At 38.3% G+C, this 22899-nt stretch overlaps 1 protein-coding gene across 1 annotated transcript in view; it reads left to right on the top strand.

The window, feature by feature from the left end:
* pklr (pyruvate kinase L/R) overlaps positions 1-22899 on the top strand; it is a 51888-nt gene that overhangs the window by 22989 nt on the left and 6000 nt on the right. The window contains 9 exon segments of the mRNA XM_061915217.1: positions 950-1114; positions 5212-5303; positions 5371-5427; positions 5429-5503; positions 13092-13278; positions 13344-13617; positions 15534-15684; positions 18450-18602; positions 18720-18886. Of these exon segments, the coding sequence (XP_061771201.1) occupies positions 976-1114; positions 5212-5303; positions 5371-5427; positions 5429-5503; positions 13092-13278; positions 13344-13617; positions 15534-15684; positions 18450-18602; positions 18720-18886 (1295 nt within the window). The 5' untranslated portion in view covers positions 950-975.

Below are 22899 nucleotides of genomic sequence, written 5' to 3' on the forward strand. Positions count from 1 at the left end.
ACATATTTATTTTTTATTTTATTGATTTTGGCCAAAGGGGGTGCATTTCAATTTCTTACACACACTTGTTATTTCATATGTTGACCAGAGGGGGAGCACTTCTAATGTTGACACACACACTTATTTCATATGTTGACCAGAGGGGGAGCTCTTCAAATGTTGACACACACTTGTTATTTCATATGTTGACCAGAGGGGGAGCTCTTCAAATGTTGACACACACTTGTTATTTCATATGTTGACTAGAGGGGGAGCTCTTCAAATGTTGACACACACACTTATTTCATATGTTGACCAGAGGGGGAGCACTTCAAATAATGACACACACTTGTTATTTCATATGTTGACCAGAGGGGGAACACTTCAAATGTTGACACACACTTATGTCATATGTTGACCAGAGGAGGAGCTCTTCTAATGATGACACACACTTATTATTTCATATGTTGACCAGAGGGGGAGCACTTCAAATGTTGACACACACTTGTTATGTCATATGTTGACCAGAGAGGGAGCACTTCAAATGTTGACACACACTTGTTATGTCATATGTTGACCAGAGAGGGAGCACTTTAAATGTTGACACACACTTGTTAATTTATATGTTGACCAGAGGGGGAACATTTCAAATGATGACACACACTTATTTCATATGTTGACCAGAGGGGGAGGTCTTCCAATGTTGACACACACTTGTTATTTCACATGTTGACCAGAGGGGGAGCACTTTACACGTTGACACACACCTGTTATTTCATATGTTGACCAGAGGGGGAGCACTTTTAAAAGCGATGTGAAAAAATGCCTCCTTTTTGGTCCCACCCTCATGTTGACCAGCAGGGCTGCAAATGAGAGACACACACACACACACACACACACTCACAGACTGAAAGATAAACAGTTCAAAGTTCAAAAGCGAGCGTGCTTCCTTCCTCCCTCTGGCCCTCAGCTCGCATCAGACGTTACTCGGAGGCCATGACACAGCCGGACTCCTTCATCCAGCGCCAGCAGCTGGACGCCAGCATGGCCGACACCTTCCTGGAGCACCTGTGTCTGCTGGACATCGACCAGGAGCCCATCACCGCTCGCAACACCAGCATCGTCTGCACCATCGGTGAGGAGGAATATTAGTCATGGAATTATACCGTATTTCCTTGAATTAACGCCGGGTATATAGTATGCACCTGCCTAGAATTTCCGCCGGGTCAAACTCGTCACGTCACGAGTGACACTTCACCTCTCATCATTTTCAAAATGGAGGAGGCTGATTTCAATAATTTGAAATCGCATAAAGGGAAGAAGATCAATTGAATATGCTAAAATGAACAGTAAGCAGCTATGTTTTTTTTTAGTATACTGTAGCTGCGTGTGTCAAATATGAGTCATTAAATGACTCCCGCCTCCTGGTGGTAGAGGGCGCTAGTGATCCTTCTCGCGACAATTCAGCTGCAGAAGAAGTGACAACAAGCAGCAAGAGTGAGCAGCGTGTGTTTATTTTTTCCTCTCGCTTGCACTTTTAACATGGAGGATTACATATCTAAAATAAAACACTTTTCTAAACTGGACTTTCAATCGAAGCAGGAAGTAATAAAGGAAGATCTCCATCGAGACAGAGAGACTTTTAAAACTGAAGAAAGATAAGGAAGACTTCTATAAACAAGTTATCGATGCTTTTGATCAGAAGGACTTAATTTATAAGTAAAGGTAAGACTATAATGTTTTTTTTTTAATCAAATGTTCTTTTCATTATGTATCCTTACATCACACTCAAATTTATAAGCGCAGGCCTAAATTTACCGCATGCCTTTGGTAAACGGCGGAGTGAGAAGAGGTTTTAAATTAATTAGCGCCCTGGCGGCAATTCAAATAAATACGGTACCTTTTTTATATTCCCCTAAAATGACAACTTTTCCCGATAGCAATATGAGATCACTGACTTGGCGAGGTCAGGGTTGTCCAAACTAGGGGCCTCAAGGCGCCAGGAGCCTTGTCACTGCATTTAAATGTCCCCCATTCTGCTGTTCAGAAGCAGAATTCATTGAAAAAGTTGCTATTGTTAAATGGAAAAAAAAAAACATGCAACGTAACGCTAACTTTAGCACGGGTCAAGTACCAGCTTATAACTCTTAACGCATTCGGCTGCAAATTTGGCTAAAAAAAGTTAGCAGGCTAAAGTTACAAATGCTAGCATACTAAGCTTTGGCATGTTTCAAGTACTTAATTATATGACTGTAAAGTGTTTGGTGGCGATATTGGGGGGAAAATTGTTAGCATGCTAAAAGTTAGCATGTATCGAAGGGCCAAGTTACATGACTGCGAGGTGTTCAGCTGCAAAATTTGCTGAAAACGTTGCTAATGTTAAATAAATAAAAAAATGCAATGTAACGCTAACTTTAGCTCGTGTCAAGTACCAGCGTATAACTAATGTAATGACCATGTTTTTGTTGGGCCATGTGCCGTCTGTTTTTTGGACACTCAGTTCCTGTTTTTGCACTTCCTTGTTTGTTTTGTTTCCATTACTACCCATTAGTTTTCACCCGTCCTTATGTCACGCATCTGTCTCACGTTTTGCACTCGCACACCTGTCACTAATCACCACAGCATTATTTAAACCTGTAATTGCCAGGTAGTCAGCCTGGCCACTTTACCTTTACCCATGCCATGCTATTCTACGTCTGTCACTCAGGCCGATCCATAGTTTTGCTTCTTGTCATGCCACGTAAGTTTTGTTATTTAATGCCACCGTTAGTGTCTTTTGTTTTTTTTGTCCGTAGTTCTGCCTTTGTGCTAGTCTTTTGTCTTCATTAGTCACGTTTGTTTTCCGCCATTGTGCGCGCCTTTTGTTTGCTTCCTTTATTTGTAGTGTGTTAAAATAAAATATGTACTTACGTTCATGTCTTGCCCGCGCCAACTTTCCTTTTCCTTCCGGAAAAACAAGTCCAAGTATTGACACACACACAGTGGTGGTCAAAAGTTTACGTACACTTGTAAAGCTGTCTTGACTTGCCAATTATTTCTACATCTCTTATTTTTTTGTGATGTAGTGATTGTTGCTCACAAGAAACATTAATGAAGTTTGCTTCTTTTATGAATTTATTATGGCTCCACTGAAAATGTGAGCAATCAAAAGTATACGTACAGCAATGTACATGTCGCTTGGCAAGTTTCACTGCAATAAGGCGCTTTTGGTAGCCATCCACAAGCTTCTGCTTACGTTTTTCACCACAAAATTGCTGCAGTTCAGCTAAATGTGTTGCTCTTCTGACACGGACTTGTTTCTTCAGCATTGTCCACACTTTTTAAGTCAGTACTTTGGGAAGGTCGTTCTAAAACCTTCATTCAAGCCTGATTTAGCCATTACTTTACCACTTTTGAGGTCATCGTCCTGTTGGAACACCCAACTGCAGCCCAAGACCCAACCTCCGGGCTGATGATTTAGGTAGGTTGTCCTGAACAATTTGGAGCTAATTGTCAGAGTTATTTGTTGATGAACCCCAAGATGCAGAGGAGGAGGCAGGCATAGAATTTGAAAACATGATTTAATTAAAACTAAACAAGAACAACAAAAAGCACGCACGTGGGCGGAACAATAAACTAGGGGAGCTAGCACTGGAAGCTACAAAACAAAAAAGTGAACTTTAGCATGGAAGCTAGAGGGATAGCAAACCAAAAAAACTGGAAATAACTATTGGCCACAAAGTACAGTTTTACCGCTACGACGACCAGGACAAAATGTAGCGCGACAGGTAATAGCTGAAAAGTTAGGGGCGGTTTAGCTCGGTTGGTAGAGCGGCCGTGCCAGCAACTTGAGGGTTGCAGGTTCGATTCCCGCTTCCGCCATCCTAGTCAATGCCGTTGTGTCCTTGGGCAAGACACTTTACCCACCTGCTCCCAGTGCCACACACACTGTTTAAATGTAACTTAGATATTGGGTTTCACTATGTAAAGCGCTTTGAGTTGCTAGAGAAAAGCGCTATATAAATATAATTCACTTCACTTCTCAAAAGAATCACAGACACGACAAGAGCAACATATGGCAACGACAAGTCCGAATGACAATACAATGATCCAGCAACTGACACAAGACAAAGGAGGTACAAATAGGAGCCGACTGATTGGCAACAGGTGTGGCCAGATGCCAGTCAGCCGCAGCTGAAGGGGAACACAGCACTCAGGAACAAGACAGGAAGCTGACAAAATCAGAGCACTAGACAGGAACTAAGGACAGGAAATACTAAACACACTGAGGAGGAACACAGCAGTCAGGGAACAAAACAGGAAGCTGACAAAATAAGAGCACTAGACAGGAACTAAGCACAGGAAATACTAAACACACTGAGGAGGAACACAGCACTCAGGAACAAGACAGGAAGCTGACAAAATCAGAGCACTAGACAGGAACTAACGACAGGAAATACTAAACACACTGAGGAGGAACACAGCACTCAGGGAACAAAACAGGAAGCTGACAAAATAAGAGCACTAGACAGGAACTAAGGACAGGAAATACTAAACACACTGAGGAGGAACACAGCACTCATGGAACAAGACAAGAAGCTGACAAAATAAGAGCACTAGACAGGAACTAAGGACAGGAAATACTAAACACACTGAGGAGGAACACAGCACTCATGGAACAAGACAAGAAGCTGACCAAATAAGAGCACTAGACAGGAACTAAGGACAGGAAATACTAAACACACTGAGGAGGAACACAGCACTCAGGGAACAAGACAGGAAGCTGATGAATTAAGAGCACTTGACAGGAACTAAAAGACAGGAAATACTAAACACAGGAAACAGACAAATGCAGAGGAAAAAACTAAAACATAGACAAACTGTCAGGGGCAAGCCTGACACTAATCCTCCTTTTTCATTGTCCCATTTAAAGCAGCAGTTCCAAAGGCAGCTAAACAGGCCCAGAGCATAATACAACCACCACCATGCTTGATGGTAGGTGTGGTGTTCCTGGGATTAAAGGCCTCACCTTTTCTCCTCCAAACATATTGCTTGGTTTTGTGGCCAAAGAGCTCCATTCACAAGATGGAGTCAGTAGTTCTACTTTCAGTTACCTTGGAGACACCCCTAAGGTCCATGGTCCTTATGAAACGTATGATGTCCGTGGGTCTCCCATGAACCCTGGGCACTTAGTTTAGAACCGCCAGAGTACTTGGACTATGGGAGTCAACATGTGGTCTGTCTTCCCTGGAGGTCCTGCTTCTCGCTCCGTTGCCAAGCTGCAGGAGATGATCAAAGCCGGAATGAACATCGCACGGCTGAACTTCTCCCACGGCTCACACGAGGTGCGTGTCCGTGGTCCTCCTGACATCTGCGCCTTTCAGCTGACCTAACTTCCCGCTCGTCCGCCAGTACCATGTGGAAACCATCAAAAACATCCGCCAGGCCGTGGAGACCGTAACCTCCGACCCCCTTGTACTACCGACCGGTGGCCATCGCCTTGGACACGAAGGGACCGGAGATCCGTACTGGACTAGTCAACGGGGTAAGGACACTGTTTTCTGTCTTTCTATGGTGATGGTCTCTCGTGTTGATGTCGCACCTTGCCTACTTTAGTCCAGCACTGGGAGCTGTGGGAACTTCTTTCCTGTCTTTGTTCCATCGTTATGGAGACTTACAAACCTGACGGCAGCACCCTGTGGTGCAGATTCTGTTTTACCTCTCAGGCGTGACAAGATCACCAAGACCGAAAGACTTTCTCAAAACCACTCAAAAGTCTGAAGACTCCTTAAATGATCCCAAAAATCAGACCATGCCTTAAAAGATGCCCAAATCAGAAAACTCCTTAAATGATCCTCCGAGCCAAAAACTCCTTAAATGTTCCCAATGTACAAAATAACTCCTTAAATGATTCCCAAGTCCAAAAACTCCTTAACTGTTCCCAAAAAACAAAAACTCCTTAAATGATCCTCAAAGCTGAAATCTCCTTAAATGTTCCCAATATACAAAAAACTCCCTAAATGAAGCCTAAGTCCGAAAACTCCTTCAATGATTTCCAGGTCCGAAAACTCCTTCAATGATTTCCAGGTCCGAAAACTCCTTCAATGATTTCCAGGTCCGAAAACTCCTTCAATGATACTAAAATTCAAAAACTCCTTAAATGTTCCTAATATACAAAAAAAAACTCCTTAAATGATTCCCAAGTCCAAAAACTCCTTACCTCCCCCACCCCACAAAAAAAAAACTCCTTAAATGATCCTCGAAGCTGAAAACTCCTTCAATGATCCCAAAATTCTAAAACTCCTTAAATGTTCCCAATATACAAAAAAAACTTCTTAAATGATTCCCAAGTCCAAAAACTCCTTACCCCCCACCCCCACAAAAACTCCTTAAATGATCCTCAAAGCTGAAAACTCCTTAAATGATCCCAAGTCCAAAAACTCCTCAACACCCCCCCCCCCCACACACACACACAAAAAAAACTCCTTAAATGATCCTCAAAGTTGAAATCTCCTTTAATGATCCCAAAATTTGAAAACTCCTTAAAAATTCCCAATATACAAAAAGCTCCTTAAATGATTCCCAAGTCCAAAAACTCCTTAACTGTTCCCAAAAAAAAAACCTCCTTCAATGATCCTCAAAGTGGAAATCTCCTTTAATGATCCCAAAATTCGAAAACTCCTTAAAAATTCCCAATATACAAAAAGCTCCTTAAATGATTTCCATGTCCGAAAACTCCTTAAATGTTCCTGAAATCAGAAAACGCCTAAATGATCCTCAAGTCCAAAAACTCCTTAACTGTTCCCAAAAAACAAAAACTCCTTAAATGATCCCAAGTCCAAAAACTCCTTAACTGTTCGCAAAAAAAGATAACTCCTTAAATGATCCTCAAAGCTGAAAACTCCTTAAATGATCCCAAGTCCAAAAACTCCTCAACACCCCCCCCCCCCCCCCCCCACACACACACACAAAAAAAAACTCCTTAAATGATCCTCAAAGTTGAAATCTCCTTTAATGATCCCAAAATTTGAAAACTCCTTAAAAATTCCCAATATACAAAAAGCTCCTTAAATGATTCCCAAGTCCAAAAACTCCTTAACTGTTCCCAAAAAAAAAACCTCCTTCAATGATCCTCAAAGTGGAAATCTCCTTTAATGATCCCAAAATTCGAAAACTCCTTAAAAATTCCCAATATACAAAAAGCTCCTTAAATGATTTCCATGTCCGAAAACTCCTTAAATGTTCCTGAAATCAGAAAACGCCTAAATGATCCTCAAGTCCAAAAACTCCTTAACTGTTCCCAAAAAACAAAAACTCCTTAAATGATCCCAAGTCCAAAAACTCCTTAACAACCCCCCCCGCCCCCCCACACACACACACACAAAAAAAACTCCTTAAATGATCCTCAAAGCTCAAAACTCCTTCAATGATACCAAGTCCAAAAACTCCTTAACACCCCCCCCCCACACACACACACAAAAAAAACTCCTTAAATGAACCTCAAAGCTGAAAACTCCTTCAATGATACCAAATTTCAAAAACTCGTTTGATGTTCCTAATATACAAAAAACTCCTTAAATGATTCCCAAGTCCAAAAACTCCTTAAATGATCCTCAAAGCTGAAATCTCCTTCAATGATACCAAGTCCAAAAACTCCTTAACACCCCCCCCCCCCCACACACACACGAAAAAAAAAACTCCTTGAATGAACCTCAAAGCTGAAACTCCTTCAATGATACCAAATTTAGAAAACTCCTTAGACGTTCCCCTTTATACAAAAAAACTCCTTAAATGATTCCCAAGTCCAAAAACTCCTTAACTGTTCGCAAAAAAAGATAACTCCTTAAATGATCCTCAAAGCTGAAAACTCCTTAAACGATCCCAAAATTCGAAAACTCTTTAAATATTCCCAATATACAAAAAGCTCCTTAAATAATCCTGAAATCAGAAAACGCCTAAATGATCCTCAAGTCCAAAAACTCCTTAACTGCCCCCCCCACAAAAAAAACTCCTTAAATGATCCTCGAAGCTGAAAACTCCTTCAATGATACCAAATTTCGAAAACTCCTTAGATGTTCCCAATATACAAAAAAAAACCTCCTTAAATCATCCCAAAGTCCAAAAACTCCTTAAATGTTCCCCCCCAAAAACTCCTAAATAATCCTCAAAGCTGAAAACTCCTTAAATGTTCCCAATATACAAAAAAACTCCTTAAATGATTCCCAAGTCCAAAAACTCCTTAACTGCCCCCCCCCCCCCTCACACGAAAAAACTCCTTGAATGATCCTCAAAGCTGAAAACTCCTTCAATGATACCAAATTTCGAAAACTCCTTTAGACGTTCCCAATATACAAAAAGCTCCTTAAATGATCCCCAGGTCAAAAAACTCCTTAAATTATCCCAAAATTCTAAAACTCCTTAAATGTTTTCAAGTCCAAAAATGCCTTAAATGTTCCCCCCCCAAAAACTCCTTAAATGATCCTCAAAGCTGATAACTCCTTAAATGATCCAAAAATTCGAAAACTCCTTAAATGATTCCCAAGTCCAAAAACTCCTTAAATGACCCTGAAATCAGAAAACTCCCTAAATGATTCATAAGTCCGAAAACTCCTTCAATGATTTCCAGGTCTGAAAACTCCTTCAATGATACCAAAATTCGAAAACTCCTTAGATGTTCCTAAGATACAAAAAAAAACCCTCCTTAAATCAGTGGTCCCCAACCACCGGGCCGCGGCTCGGGCCGTGGCCCGATTGGTAGCCGGGCCGCAGAAGAATTTTTTATTCATTTTTATTAAAAAAAAAAAAATTAAAAAAAAAAAATTAAAAACAAAAATATATATATATATATATATATATATTTTTTTTTAAAGTATATCAACATCCATCCATCCATCCATCCATTTTCTTCCGCTTATTCCCTTTCGGGGTAGCGGGGGGCGCTGGCGCCTATCTCAGCTACAATCGGGCGGAAGGCAGGGTACACCCTGGACAAGTCGGTAAATCAACATAAAAACACACAATATACACTTACAATTAGTACACCAACCACAAAAACCTCCCCTTTTCATGACAAAAACGTCCCTTTTTCATGACAAAGGAAAAAAAAAAAGGATTCCAGACCCCCCACCCGCCCGGGCCGCGGGACAAATTATTAAGCGTTGACCGGTCCGCGGATACAAAAAGGTTGGGGACCACTGCCTTAAATGATTCCCAAGTCCAAAAACTCCTTAACTGCCCCCCCTGTCCCCCACACACAAAAAACTCCTTAAATGATGCTCAAAGCTGAAAACTCCTTCAATGATCCCAAAATTCTAAAACTCCTTAAACGTTCCCAATATGCAAAAAAACTCCTTAAATGATCCCCAAGTCAAGAAACTCCTTAAATGTTCCCCCCACAAAAAACTCCTTAAATGATCCTCAAAGCTGAAAACTCCTTAAATGATCCCAAAATTCTAAAACACAAAAAAAACTCCTTAAATGATTCCCAAGTCCAAAAACTCCTTAACTGCCCCCCACCCAGAAAAAAACTCCTTAAATGATCCTCAAAGCTGAAAACTCCTTCAATGATACCAAATTTCGAAAACTCCTTAGACATTCCCAATATACAAAAAAAACTCCTTAAATGATCCCCAAGTCCAAAAACTCCTTAAATGTCCCCCCCCCCAAAAAAACTCCTTAAATGATCCTCAAAGCTGAAAACTCCTTAAATGATTCGAAAACTCCTTAAATGTTCCCAATATACAAAAAGCTCCTTAAATGATTCCCAAGTCCGAAAACTCCTTCAATGATCCTGGAATCAGAAAACGCCTAAATGATCCTCAAGTCCAAAAACTCCTTCAATGAACCCAAAAAAAACAGAACTCCATAAATTATCCTCAAAACCGAAAATCCCTTAAAGACCCCAAAATACGAGAAACTCCTTACATTATTCCAAGGTCTGAAAACTCCTTAAATGATCCCCAGGTCTGAAAACTCCTGAAATGATTCACATGTTTTTCTCCATTTGGTGAAAGATTAGAGTATTTTCCAGACTACAAAATGCACCGGTATATAAGCCGACCCACTAAATGTATAATTTTTCCATGAATTAGCCACAGTGGACTATACATTGTGAAATGAGTTATTTACACAAAAATAGTCTGTAAATGTTTAATTACATACCTTAATTGTTTCCAAATGAAACAATGTAGTATCTTTTAGTCTACAAAATAACATGTCGCCCCCCCCACACACACACACTTGGTGGAAGATCACCGTATTTTCCAAACTACAAAAATTGGCCGCACCGCTTTATAAACCGCAGGGGTCAAAGCGCACCGGGATATAAGCCGCACCCAGTAAATTTGACCCGATTTTTTTTTTTTTCCATATTTAGTCGCGGATATATACGTTGTGAAATGATTTATATACACAGAAATATTCTGTAAATTTTTATTTACATACCTTAATTGTTTACAAATGAAAAAATGTACTATCCGTTTGTCGACAAAATAACATGTTCTCCCCCGCATGGTGGGTGAGAACTGTATTTTTCAGACTACAAAGTGCATCGGGATATAAGCCGCACCCACTAAATTTGACCAGAAAAAAACATGTTTCCATATTAGTCGCACTGGACTATAAGTTCTGAAAATGAGTTATTTACACAGAAATATTTTGTAAATGTTGAGTTACATACTTTAATGGTTTCCAAATGAAACAATGTAGTATCTGTTAGTCTACAAAATAACATGTTTTCCTCCATTTGGTGGAAGATTACAGTATTTTCCAGACTACAAAATGCACCGATACATATGTACTTTGTGAAATGAGTTATTTACACAGAAATATTCTGTAAATTTTTATTTACATACTTTAGTTTTTGCCAAATGAAACAATGTAGTATCTGTTAGTCTACAAAATAACATGTTACTCCCCCACCTGGTGGAAAATCACCGTATTTTCCAGACTACAAATCGCACCGGTATACAACCCGCACCCACTAAATTTGGCCAGAAAAACATTTATTTCCCACATATTAGTCGCACTTGACTATAAGTTGTGAAAATGAGTTATTTACACAGAAATATTTTGTAAATGTTGAGTTGCATACTTGTTTCCAAATGAAACAATGTAGTATCTGCTAGTTTACAAAATAACATGTTTTTCTTCATTTGGTGGAAGATTACAGTATTTTCCAGACTACAAAATGCACCGGGATACAAGCCGCACCCACTAAATTTGACCAGATAAAACATTTTTTTCATATTAGTCGCACTGGACTGTAAGTTCTGAAAATGAGTTATTTACACAAAAATATTTTGTAAATCTTGAGTTACATACTTTGTTTCCAAATGAAACAATGTAGTATCTGTTAGTCTACAAAATAACATGTTTTTCTCCATTTGGTGGAAGTTTACAGTATTTTCCAGACTACAAAATGCACCGGTATATAAGCCAACCCACTAAATATATGATTTTTCCATGAATTAGCCACAGTGGACTATAAGTCGCTGATATATACGTTGTGAAATGAGGTATTTACACAAAAATATTCTGTAAATGATTTTTTACATACCTTGTTTCCAAATGAAACAATGTAGTATCTTTTAGTCTACAAAATAACATGTCCCCACCCCTCCCCCACACTTGGTGGAAGATCACCGTATTTTCCAAACTACAAAAATTGGCTGCACCGCTTTATAAACCGCAGGGCTCAAAGCGCACCGGGATATAAGCCGCACCCAGTAAATTTGACCGGAATTTATTTTTTTTGTTCCATATTTAGTCGCGGACATATACGTTGTGAAATGATTTATATACACAGAAATATTCTGTAAATTTTTATTTACATACCTTAATTGTTTACAAATGAAAAAATGTAGTATCTGTTTGTTTACAAAATAACATGTTCTCCCCCGCATGGTGGGTGAGAACTGTATTTTTCAGACTACAAAGTGCACCCGGATATAAGCCGCACCCACTAAATTTGGCCAGAAAAAAAACATGTTTCCATATTAGACGCACTGGACTATAAGTTCTGAAAATTAGTTATTTACACAGAAATATTTTGTAAATGTTGAGTTACATACTTTAATGGTTTCCAAATGAAACAATGTAGTATCTGTCAGTCTACAAAATAACATGTTTTTCTCCATTTGGTGGAAGACTACAGTATTTTCCAGACTACAAAATGCACCGATATATATGTACTTTGTGAAATGAGTTATTTACACAGAAATATTCTGTAAATTTTTATTTACATACTTTAGTTTTTGCCAAATGAAACAATGTAGTATCTGTTAGTCTACAAAATAACATGTTTTCCCCCCCCACCACCTGGTGGAAGATCACCGTATTTTCCAGGCTACAAATCGCAACGGTATATAACCCGCACCCACTAAATTTGACCCAAAAAACATTTTTTCCCACATATTGGTCGCACTCAACTATAAGTTGTGAAAATGAGTTATTTACACAGAAATATTTTGTAAATGTTGAGTTGCATACTTTGATTGTTTCCGAATGAAACAATGTAATATCTGTTAGTCTACAAAATAACATGTTTTTCTCCATTTGGTGGAAGATTACAGTATTTTCCAGACTACAAAATGCACCGGGATATAAGCCGCACCCACTAAATTTGACCAGATAAAACATTTTTTCCATATTAGTCGCACTGGACTATAAGTTCTGAAAATAAATTATTTACACAGAAATATTTTGTAAATGTTGAGTTACATACTTTGTTTCCAAATTAAACAATGTAGTATCTGTTAGTCTACAAAATAACATTTTTTTTAATTCATTTGGTGGAAGATTACAGTATTTTCCAGACTACATAATGCACCGGTATATAAGCCAACCCACTAAATATATGATTTTTCCATGAATTAGCCACAGTGGACTATAAGTCGCAGATATATACGTTTTGAAATGAGGTATTTACACAGGTATGTTTATTTACATACCTTAATTGTTTCCAAAGGAAACAATGTAGTATCAAAATATCATGTGCCCCTCGCACACTTGGTGGAAGATCAATGTATTTTCCAAACTAAAAAAATTGGCCGCACCGTTTTATAAACCGCAGGGGTCAAAGTGTAGGGGCGGGGAGTGTCGTTCCCAGTATATATTTAGTTGTGTGTGTGTAGAAAGCAGAGGAGGAGGTGCAGCTGCAAAAGGGCAGCCAGGTCCGGGTGGTGACTGCAGAGTGTGCCAAGGACTGCACAGACGGGAAGACCATCTGGGTGGACTATCCCAGCCTCCCTCGGGTCCTGAAACCAGACAGCAAGATCTACATAGACGACGGCCTCATCGGACTCAAAGTTGTGGAAACAGGTCAGACCCGCGGCGGCCCCCCGAAGTGAGCCGGCGAGATCCAACCCAAGTCTCGGCCCCGGCAGGTCCGGACTGGGTGGAGGCGGTGGTGGAGGCCGACGGTGTGCTGGGCAGCCGCAAAGGGGTCAACCTGCCCGGCTGCGACCTGGTGGGCCTGCAGGCCATCAGCCAGCGAGACGAGGCCGACCTGAGGCTGGGCGTGGCCCAGGGGGTAGACATGGTCTTCGCCAGCTTCATCCGCTCCGCCCAGGACGTCAGGGACGTGAGACGGGCCCTGGGGGCGCACGGGAGGGAGGTCAAGGTCATCAGCAAGGTGGAGAGCCGGCAGGGGGTCAACAAGTAGGTCCAAGACTCTCACCTATGACCTTTGAGGAGGTGTGGTAGGAGGGGTCTGACCTATGACCTTTGAGTAGGCGTGGCCAGGTGGTTTTAATATAAATATTATTATGCTTATGATATATTTATGATTCAAATTAAGATGTAATAACTAATATTCTTATGACATGGTTATTAAATATTATTCATAATAATATATAATTATTAGTATTCCTATTATGATATAATTATTACTATAATATATTATCGTTATGACATTATTATTCATATTATGATATAATTATTATATGATCATATAATAATCATACTCATATCATACCCACTATGATTAATATCATGTGATATTATACATAGTCTGATATTATTATTATTAATATTATGACAGCCTAATTATTCATTGTATTGATAATATAATGATTTATTGTTATCTGTAATAATACATGTATTGTCATCTTAATAAATAATGATTTGTCATCTTTAATAATAAATAATGATGTATTGTCTTATTTGATAATAAATAATGATGTATTGTCATCTTTAATAATTAATGATGTGTTGTCTTTAATAATAAATAAAAATGTATTGTCATCTTTAATAATAAACAATGATGTGTTTTCTTATTTATAATAATTAATAATGTATTGTCATTTTTAATAAATGATTTATTGTCATCTTTAATAATAAATAATTATGTATTGTCTTATTCAATAATAAATACTGATTTATTGCCATCTGTAATAATAAATAATGATTTATTGTCTTATTCTAATAATAAATAATGTTGTATTGTCATCTTTAATAAATAATGATGTATTGTCATCTTAATAAATAATGTAGTGTCATCTTTAATAACAAATAATGATGTATTGTCATCTATATTAATACATAATGATGGGTTGTCTTATTTAATAATAAATGATGTATTGTCATCTTTAATAATTAATAATTGATTTATTGTCATCTTTAATCATTAATAATTAGTCATCTTTAATGATTTATTGTCATATTTAATAATAAATAATAATGTGTCACCTTTAATAATGATATATATTTAATTAATAATGATTTATTGTCATAGTTAATAATAAATAATTATGTAGTGTCTTATTTAATAATATATAATGATGTATTGTCCAACAATAAACACGGATTTATTGCCATCTTTAATAATAAATAATGGTGTATTGTCATTCTAATAATGAATAATGTATTGTCATCTTTAATAATAATTTATTGGCATCTTTAATAATAAATAATGATGTGTTTTCTTCAATAATAATGATGTATTGTCTTATTCAATAATAAATACTGATTTATTGTCATCTTTAATAATAAATAATGATGTATTGTCTTACTCTAATAATAAATAATGTTGTATTGTCATCTTTAATAATAATTAATGATTTGTCATATTTAATAATTATTTATTGTCATCTTTAATAATAAATATGTGTTTTCTTCAATAACAAATAATGATGTATTGTCTTATTCAATAATAAATACTGATTTATTGCCATCTTTAATGATAAATGATTGGTGTATTGTTGTATTCTAATAATAAATAATGCTGTATTGTCATCTTTCATAATAAATAATGATTTGTCATCTTTAATAAGTATTTATTGTCATCTTTGATAATAAATAGTTGTGTATTGTCTTATTCAATAATTAATATTGATTTATTGTCATCTTTAATAACAAGCAATGGTGTATTGTCATTAATAATAAATAATGATTTATTGTCATCTGTAATAATAATAATGTATTGTCATCTTTAATGATGATGTATTGTGAAAAAAGAAGATGGAGGTATCGGATAAGTAAAATGTTGACTTCCTCGTGAAAGTCTCCTGCACTTCCACACAGGACACCATGTTGGATTCTAACCTTCTCCTCCTCCTCCTTCTTCTCCTCCTCAGCTTCCAGGAGATCCTGGCTGAGAGCGACGGTGTGATGGTTGCCAGGGGCGACCTGGGCATCGAGATCCCTGTGGAGAAAGTTTTCATCGCCCAGAAGATGATGATTGGTCGATGCAACTCTGCTGGCAAACCTGTCATCTGTGCCACGCAGGTCACACACACACACACGCACACACACTGTCTCTCTCTCTCCTGCAGCCATGTTGACTCACACGATGCCGTATTATTTGTTGTTTGTGCTACAGCTCCCAGCACTTCATGACAGTGTTACAGCAGCTTTCACACACACACACACACACACACACGGCCTAACAGCATGAATGCAACCAATTTTTTTCCCCCAAACAATGTGCTTTCTCAGGCATCCTTGTGTCCTTTTTCCGATCGACTGCCTTCCGCATTTACCCATCATGCATCACCTGCAACATACATATACATATATATATATATATATATATATATATATATATATATATATAGAGGTTTCGGTGAGAAAACGGTGGTAATAAGTCGGCTCTTACCGGAGACATACATACAGTGGTGGTCAAAAGTGTTGTGATCCGTTGCCCGGATCATATTATGTTTAGGTTTTTGAGTCTTTTTGTATTATGTTCTGTTGGTGTTTGACTTCTTTAGTCCCTGGTGGCACTTCCTTGTTTGTTTTGTCACCGTGGTTACGTATTAGTTTCACCTGCCACTTGTTCCGGACGCACACCTGTTTTGTGATTACTGTCTTGATTTAAGCCTGCTTCCTTCGTTCATTCTGTCTGGCTTCGTACTGTAACGACCGGGTCGCATAGTGATGCGGAGTACTTCTCCCAGGAATGCTGACGAACCTTGGACACAGCGTGAAGGTAAGAATAAATGATTTATTTAAAATTAAATCAGACCCTAACAAAGAAAAACTTGCTATAGCCACAAAAGACGCTTAGCATGGGAGCTAGCATTAACAAAGGACCTAGCGCGGAAGCTAGCCGGTAGCGAACAGGAATTCAGGAGTCGATACAGAATGAATGAGGGAGGCAGGCTTAAATAAAGACAGTAATTACAAAACAGGTGTGCGTCCGGACCAAGTGGCAGGCGAAACTAATACGTAACCACGGTGACAAAACAAACAAGGAAGTGCAACCAGGAACCAAAGAAGTCAAACACAAACGCAACATAATACAAAAAGACTCAAAAACCTAAACACAATATGATCCGGGCTACGGATCACACCCCAAAATTGTTGCAGTTCAGCTAAATGTGTTGCTTTTCTGACATGGACTTGTTTCTTCAGCATTGTCTACACCTTTAAAGGCCTACTGAAACCCACTACTACCGACCACGCAGTCTGATAGTTTATATATCAATGATGAAATATTAACATTGCAACACATGCCAATACGGCCGCTTTGGTTTACTAAATTACAATTTTAAATTTCCCGCGAAGTATCCTGTTGAAAACGTCGCGGAATGATGACGCTTATGTTGATGCGTGCTTGTGACGTTATTGGTTGGAGGGGCTAAAAGTCGTCCGATTTAATTGCATAATTACACAGTATTCTGGACATGTGTTGCTGAATCTTTTGCAATTTGTTCAATTAATAATGGAGACGTCAAAGAAGAAAGCTGTTGGTGGAAAGTGGTGGATTGCAGCTGCCTTTAGCAACATAAACACAGCCAGCGTTTCTTTGTTTGTTGTGAAGCTTTAATATGGAGCAGAGCGGGAAAGCTCTACCACATGTCAACCGGCAGGTTTCGGTGAGAAAATGGTGGAAATAAGTCGGCTCTTGCCGGAGACATGAGCGGATCTTGCGTCCTCCTGCAGCTGTCAAAGAGGCAGCTGTGACTTTCTTGGCTCCTCCGTGGCTTCCATCTGAAACACTGGCGGTCACCACACCCGTGGCCACACCCTCCCGACTTTCACTTACGACCATATAATCTCACTAAAACACTAGTAACACAATAAGTAGATAAGGGATTTTCCAGAATTATCCTAGTAAATGTTTCTAATAACATCTGAATCGCTCCCAATCCTTCACTCTCACTTTCCTCATCCACAAATCTTTCATCCTGGCTCAATTTAATGGGGAAATCGTCGCTTTCTCGGTCCGAATAGCTCTTGCTGCTGGTGGCTCACATTATAAACAATGTTCAGATGTGAGGAGCTCCACAACCCGTGACGTCACGCGCACATCGTCTGCTACTTCCGGTACAGGCAAGGCTTTTTTATTAGCGACCAAAAGTTGTGAACTTTATCGTGGATGTTCTCTACTAAATCCTTTCAGCAAAAATATGGCAATATCGCGAAATGATCAAGTATGACACATAGAATGGACCTGCTATCCTCGTTTGAATAAGAAAATCTCATTTCAGTTGGCCTTTAAGTAAGGACTTTGGGAAGGCCATTCTAAAACTTTCATTCTAGCCTGATTTTGACCTGTGTTTGCGGTCATTGTCCTGTTGGAACACCCAACTGCACCCAAGATCCAACCTCCGGGCTGAATAATTTTTCATTGTCCCATTTACTTTCTGTTAAGCAGCAGTTCCATTGGCAGCAAAACAGGCCCAGAGCATAATACTACCACCACCATGCTTGACCGTAGTTATGGTGTTCCTGGGATTAAAGTCCTCACCTTTTCTCCTCCAAACACATTGCTGGGTATTGTGGCCACACAGCTCCGTTTTTCTTTCATCTGACATCACATGGACAAAGATAAGAACTTCTGGAGGAAAGTCCTGACTTTTAAAAGGTGTGGACAATGCTGAAGAAACAAGTCCATGTCAGAAAAGCAACACATTCAGCTGAACTGCAGCAATTTGGGGGTGAAACATGTAAGCAGAAGCTTGTGGCTGGCGACCAAAAGCGCCTTATTGCAGTGAAACTTGCCAAGGGACATGTGAGCAAATGTGTGTGTGTGTGTGTGTGTGTAGATGCTGGAGAGCATGGTGTCCCACCCTCGGCCCACCAGAGCGGAGGGCAGTGATGTTGCCAACGCCGTGTTGGACGGAGCGGACTGCGTGATGTTGTCTGGCGAGACGGCCAAGGGTCTATTTTCTGTGGAGGCGGTGGCCATGATGCACTCGGTGTGTGTGTGTGTGTGTGTGTGTGTGTGTGTGTGTGTGTGTGTGTGTGTGTGTGTGTGTAAGCCCTGTGTTGACTCCCCCCCACCACCCCCCACTCCCCATCCTTTTTGCTGTCAGATCTGCAGGGAGGCAGAGGCGGCCATTTTCCACCAGCAGCAATTTGAGGAGCTGCGGCGTCTGACTCCTCTGTCCACGGACCCCACGGAGGTGACCGCCATCGGGGCGGTGGAGTCGTCCTTCAAGTGCTGCGCGGGGGCCATCATAGTCCTCACCACCAGCGGCAGGTGTGCGCAGGAAGTACGCCCCCTCGCACCGGGGGTGTCTTCACTTTTTCCCACCGAGGGCCACAGCCATTCTGATAGCTTTCATTATCCAAACCGATAAAGCATTGATATGGATTAATTGGCGCCTTAAATATGTCAATATTTCATGAAAACATTGATTTTGATTCAATATTATTTATTTTAGCAACGACCGTTTAAAAAAAAAAAAAAAAAATCACACTAAAATTATTGGGTATCCAAAAGGGTCCCCGCATAAAAGTGTTAAAAATAAGTCACCTATTTTTTCCCCGCTTTCAATCCTTAAATCTCTCAATCAACTTTGAATATATATTTTATTAATATTCAATTGTTTTTGCCTTTTTTGTCCTCAAAATGTTGTTTTTTATGGCAAAAACATATATATATATTTAAATATATTTTCCCCCAATTTTTTTGGTTTATATGAATTAATAAGAGCCTAAAATATGTCAACATTTTATAACAACATAGATTTAAATTCATTAGTATTTTTTAAGCAACAACCGTTTAGAAAAAAAATTTAAAAAATAAAAATCAGACTAACATTGTTGTGGATCCAAAAGGGTCCCACGCATAAGTGTTAAAAAAGAGTCACTTTTTTTTTTTTCCGCTTTCAATGCTTAAATATCCATAACAACTTTGGTTATATATATTTTATATTCTATTTAAAACTTTTGCTTTTTTTTGTCTCACATAGATACATTTTTTTTAATTGTCCCCAAATATTTTTAGTTTGATATGAATTAATGGGAGCCTAAAATATGTCAAAATTTTATAACATAGATTTTTTTTTCATAATTTTTTGAGCAACGACAGTTTAAAAAAATAAAAATAAAAAAATAAAATCACACTAAAATTCTTAGGGATCCAAAAGGGTCCCACTCACAAAAGTGTTAAAAATAAGTCTCACTTTATTTCTAACATTTAAATCTCTAGATCAACTTCAGATCCATCCTTTGATTAAACTTTTTTTTTAATGTAGTTTTTGTTTGTGTGTTTGTTTAATGGCCTTTTCTCAAAGAAATGGTATTGAACACGTCCAATATGTTATATTTTCCCCAAAATATTTTGTATTTGATATGGATTAATTGGCGCCTTAAATTTGTCAATATTTCATGAAAACATTGATTTTGATTCAATATTTTTTTTTTTTACGCAACGACCGTTTAAAAAAAAAAATCACACTAAAATTATTGGGGATCCAAAAGGGTCCCCGCATAAAAGTGTTAAAAATAAGTCACCTATTTTTTCCCCGCTTTCAATCCTTAAATCTCTCAATCAACTTTGAATATATATTTTATTAATATTCAATTGTTTTTGCCTTTTTTGTCCTCAAAATGTTGTTTTTTTATGGCAAAAACATATATATATATTTAAATCTATTTTCCCCAAATTTTTTTGGTTTATATGAATTAATAAGAGCCTAAAATATGTCAAAATTTTATAACATAGAATTAAATTCATTAGTATTTTTTAAGCAACAACCGTTTAAAAAAAAAAAATTTTTTAAATAAAAATCAGACTAACATTGTTGGGGATCCAAAAGGGTCCCACGCATAAGTGTTAAAAAAGAGTCACTTATTTTTTTTCCGCTTTCAATGCTTAAATATCCATATCAACTTTGGTTACATATTTTTTATTTTATTTTAATTTTTTGCTTTTTTTTTGTCTCACATAGATAGGTTTTTTTTAATTGTCCCCAAATATTTTTAGTTTATGAATTAATGGGAGCCTAAAATATGTCCACATTTTATAGCATGGATTTTTTTTTCATAATTTTTTGAGCAACGACAGTTTAAAAAAATAAAAATTAAAAAATAAAATCACACTAAAATTCTTAGGGATCCAAAAGGGTCCCACTCACAAAAGTGTTAAAAATAAGTCTCACTTTATTTCTAACATTTAAATCTCTAGATCAACATCAGATCCATCCTTTGATTAAACTTTTTTTTTAATGTAGTTTTTGTTTGTGTGTTTGTTTAATGGCCTTTTCTCAAAGAAATCAATCAATCAATCAATCAATGTTTACTTATATAGCCCTAAATCACTAGTGTCTCAAAGGGCTGCACAAACCACCACGACATCCTCGGTAGGAAAACTCACACCCAGTGGGACGTCGGTGACAATGATGACTATGAGAACCTTAGAGAGGAGGAAAGCAATGGATGTCGAGCGGATCTAACATGATACTGAAAGTTCAATCCACAATGGATACAACACAGTCGCGAGAGTCCAGTCCAAAGAGGATCCAAGACACAGCAGCGAGAGTCCCGTTCACAGCGGAGCCAGCAGGAAACCATCCCAAGCGTAGGCGGACCAGCAGCGCAGAGATGTCCCCAGCCGATACACAGGCGAGCAGTACATGGCCACCGGATCGGACCGGACCCCCTCCACACGGGAGAGTGGGACATAGAAGAAAAAGAAAAGAAACGGCAGATCAACTGGTCTAAAAAGGGAGTCTATTTAAAGGCTAGAGTATACAAATGAGTTTTAAGGTGAGACTTAAATGCTTCTACTGAGGTGGCATCGCGAACTGTTACCGGGAGGGCATTCCAGAGTACTGGAGCCCGAACGGAAAATGCTCTATAGCCCGCAGACTTTTTTTGGGCTTTGGGAATCACTAATAAGCCGGAGTCCTTTGAACGCAGATTTCTTGCCGGGACATATGGTACAATACAATCGGCAAGATAAGATGGAGCTAGACCGTGTAGTATTTTATACGTAAGTAGTAAAACCTTAAAGTCACATCTTAAGTGCACAGGAAGCCAGTGCAGGTGAGCCAGTACAGGCGTAATGTGATCAAACTTTCTTGTTCTTGTCAAAAGTCTAGCAGCTGCATTTTGTACCAACTGTAATCTTTTAATGCTAGACATGGGGAGACCCGAAAATAATACGTTACAGTAGTCGAGGCGAGACGTAACAAACGCATGGATAATGATCTCAGCGTCTTTAGTGGACAGAATGGAGCGAATTTTAGCGATATTACGGAGATGAAAGAAGGCCGTTTTAGTAACGCTTTTAATGTGTGCCTCAAAGGAGAGAGTTGGGTCGAAGATAACACCCAGATTCTTTACCGTGTCGCCTTGTTTAATTGTTTGGTTGTCAAATGTTAGAGTTGTATTATTAAATAGAGTTCGGTGTCTAGCAGGACCGATAATCAGCATTTCCGTTTTTTTGGCGTTGAGTTGCAAAAAGTTAGCGGACATCCATTGTTTAATTTCATTAAGACACGCCTCCAGCTGACTACAATCCGGCGTGTTGGTCAGCTTTAGGGGCATGTAGAGTTGGGTGTCATCAGCATAACAGTGAAAGCTAATACCGTATTTGCGTATGATGTCACCTAGCGGCAGCATGTAGATGCTGAAGAGTGCAGGGCCAAGGACCGAACCCTGGGGAACTCGTATTGACGAAATGGTATTGAACACGTCCAATATGTTATATTTTCCCCAAAATATTTTGTATTTGATATGGATTAATTGGCGCCTTAAATTTGTCAATATTTCATGAAAACATTGATTTTGATTCAATATTTTTTTTTTTACGCAACGACCGTTTAAAAAAAAAAAAATCACACTAAAATTCTTGGGGATCCAAAAGGGTCCCCGCATAAAGGTGTTAAAAATAAGTCACCTATTTTTTCCCCGCTTTCAATCCTTAAATCTCTCAATCAACTTTGAATATATATTTTATTAATATTCAATTGTTTTTGCCTTTTTTGTCCTCAAAATGTTGTTTTTTTATGGCAAAAACATATATATATATTTAAATCTATTTTCCCCAAATTTTTTTGGTTTATATGAATTAATAAGAGCCTAAAATATGTCAAAATTTTATAACATAGAATTAAATTCATTAGTATTTTTTAAGCAACAACCGTTTAAAAAAAAAAAATTTAAAAAATAAAAATCAGACTAACATTGTTGGGGATCCAAAAGGGTCCCACGCATAAGTGTTAAAAAAGAGTCACTTATTTTTTTTCCGCTTTCAATGCTTAA

Source organism: Nerophis ophidion, linkage group LG11 (genome assembly GCF_033978795.1).
Source record: "Nerophis ophidion isolate RoL-2023_Sa linkage group LG11, RoL_Noph_v1.0, whole genome shotgun sequence".
Classification (NCBI taxonomy): Eukaryota; Metazoa; Chordata; class Actinopteri; order Syngnathiformes; family Syngnathidae; genus Nerophis; species Nerophis ophidion.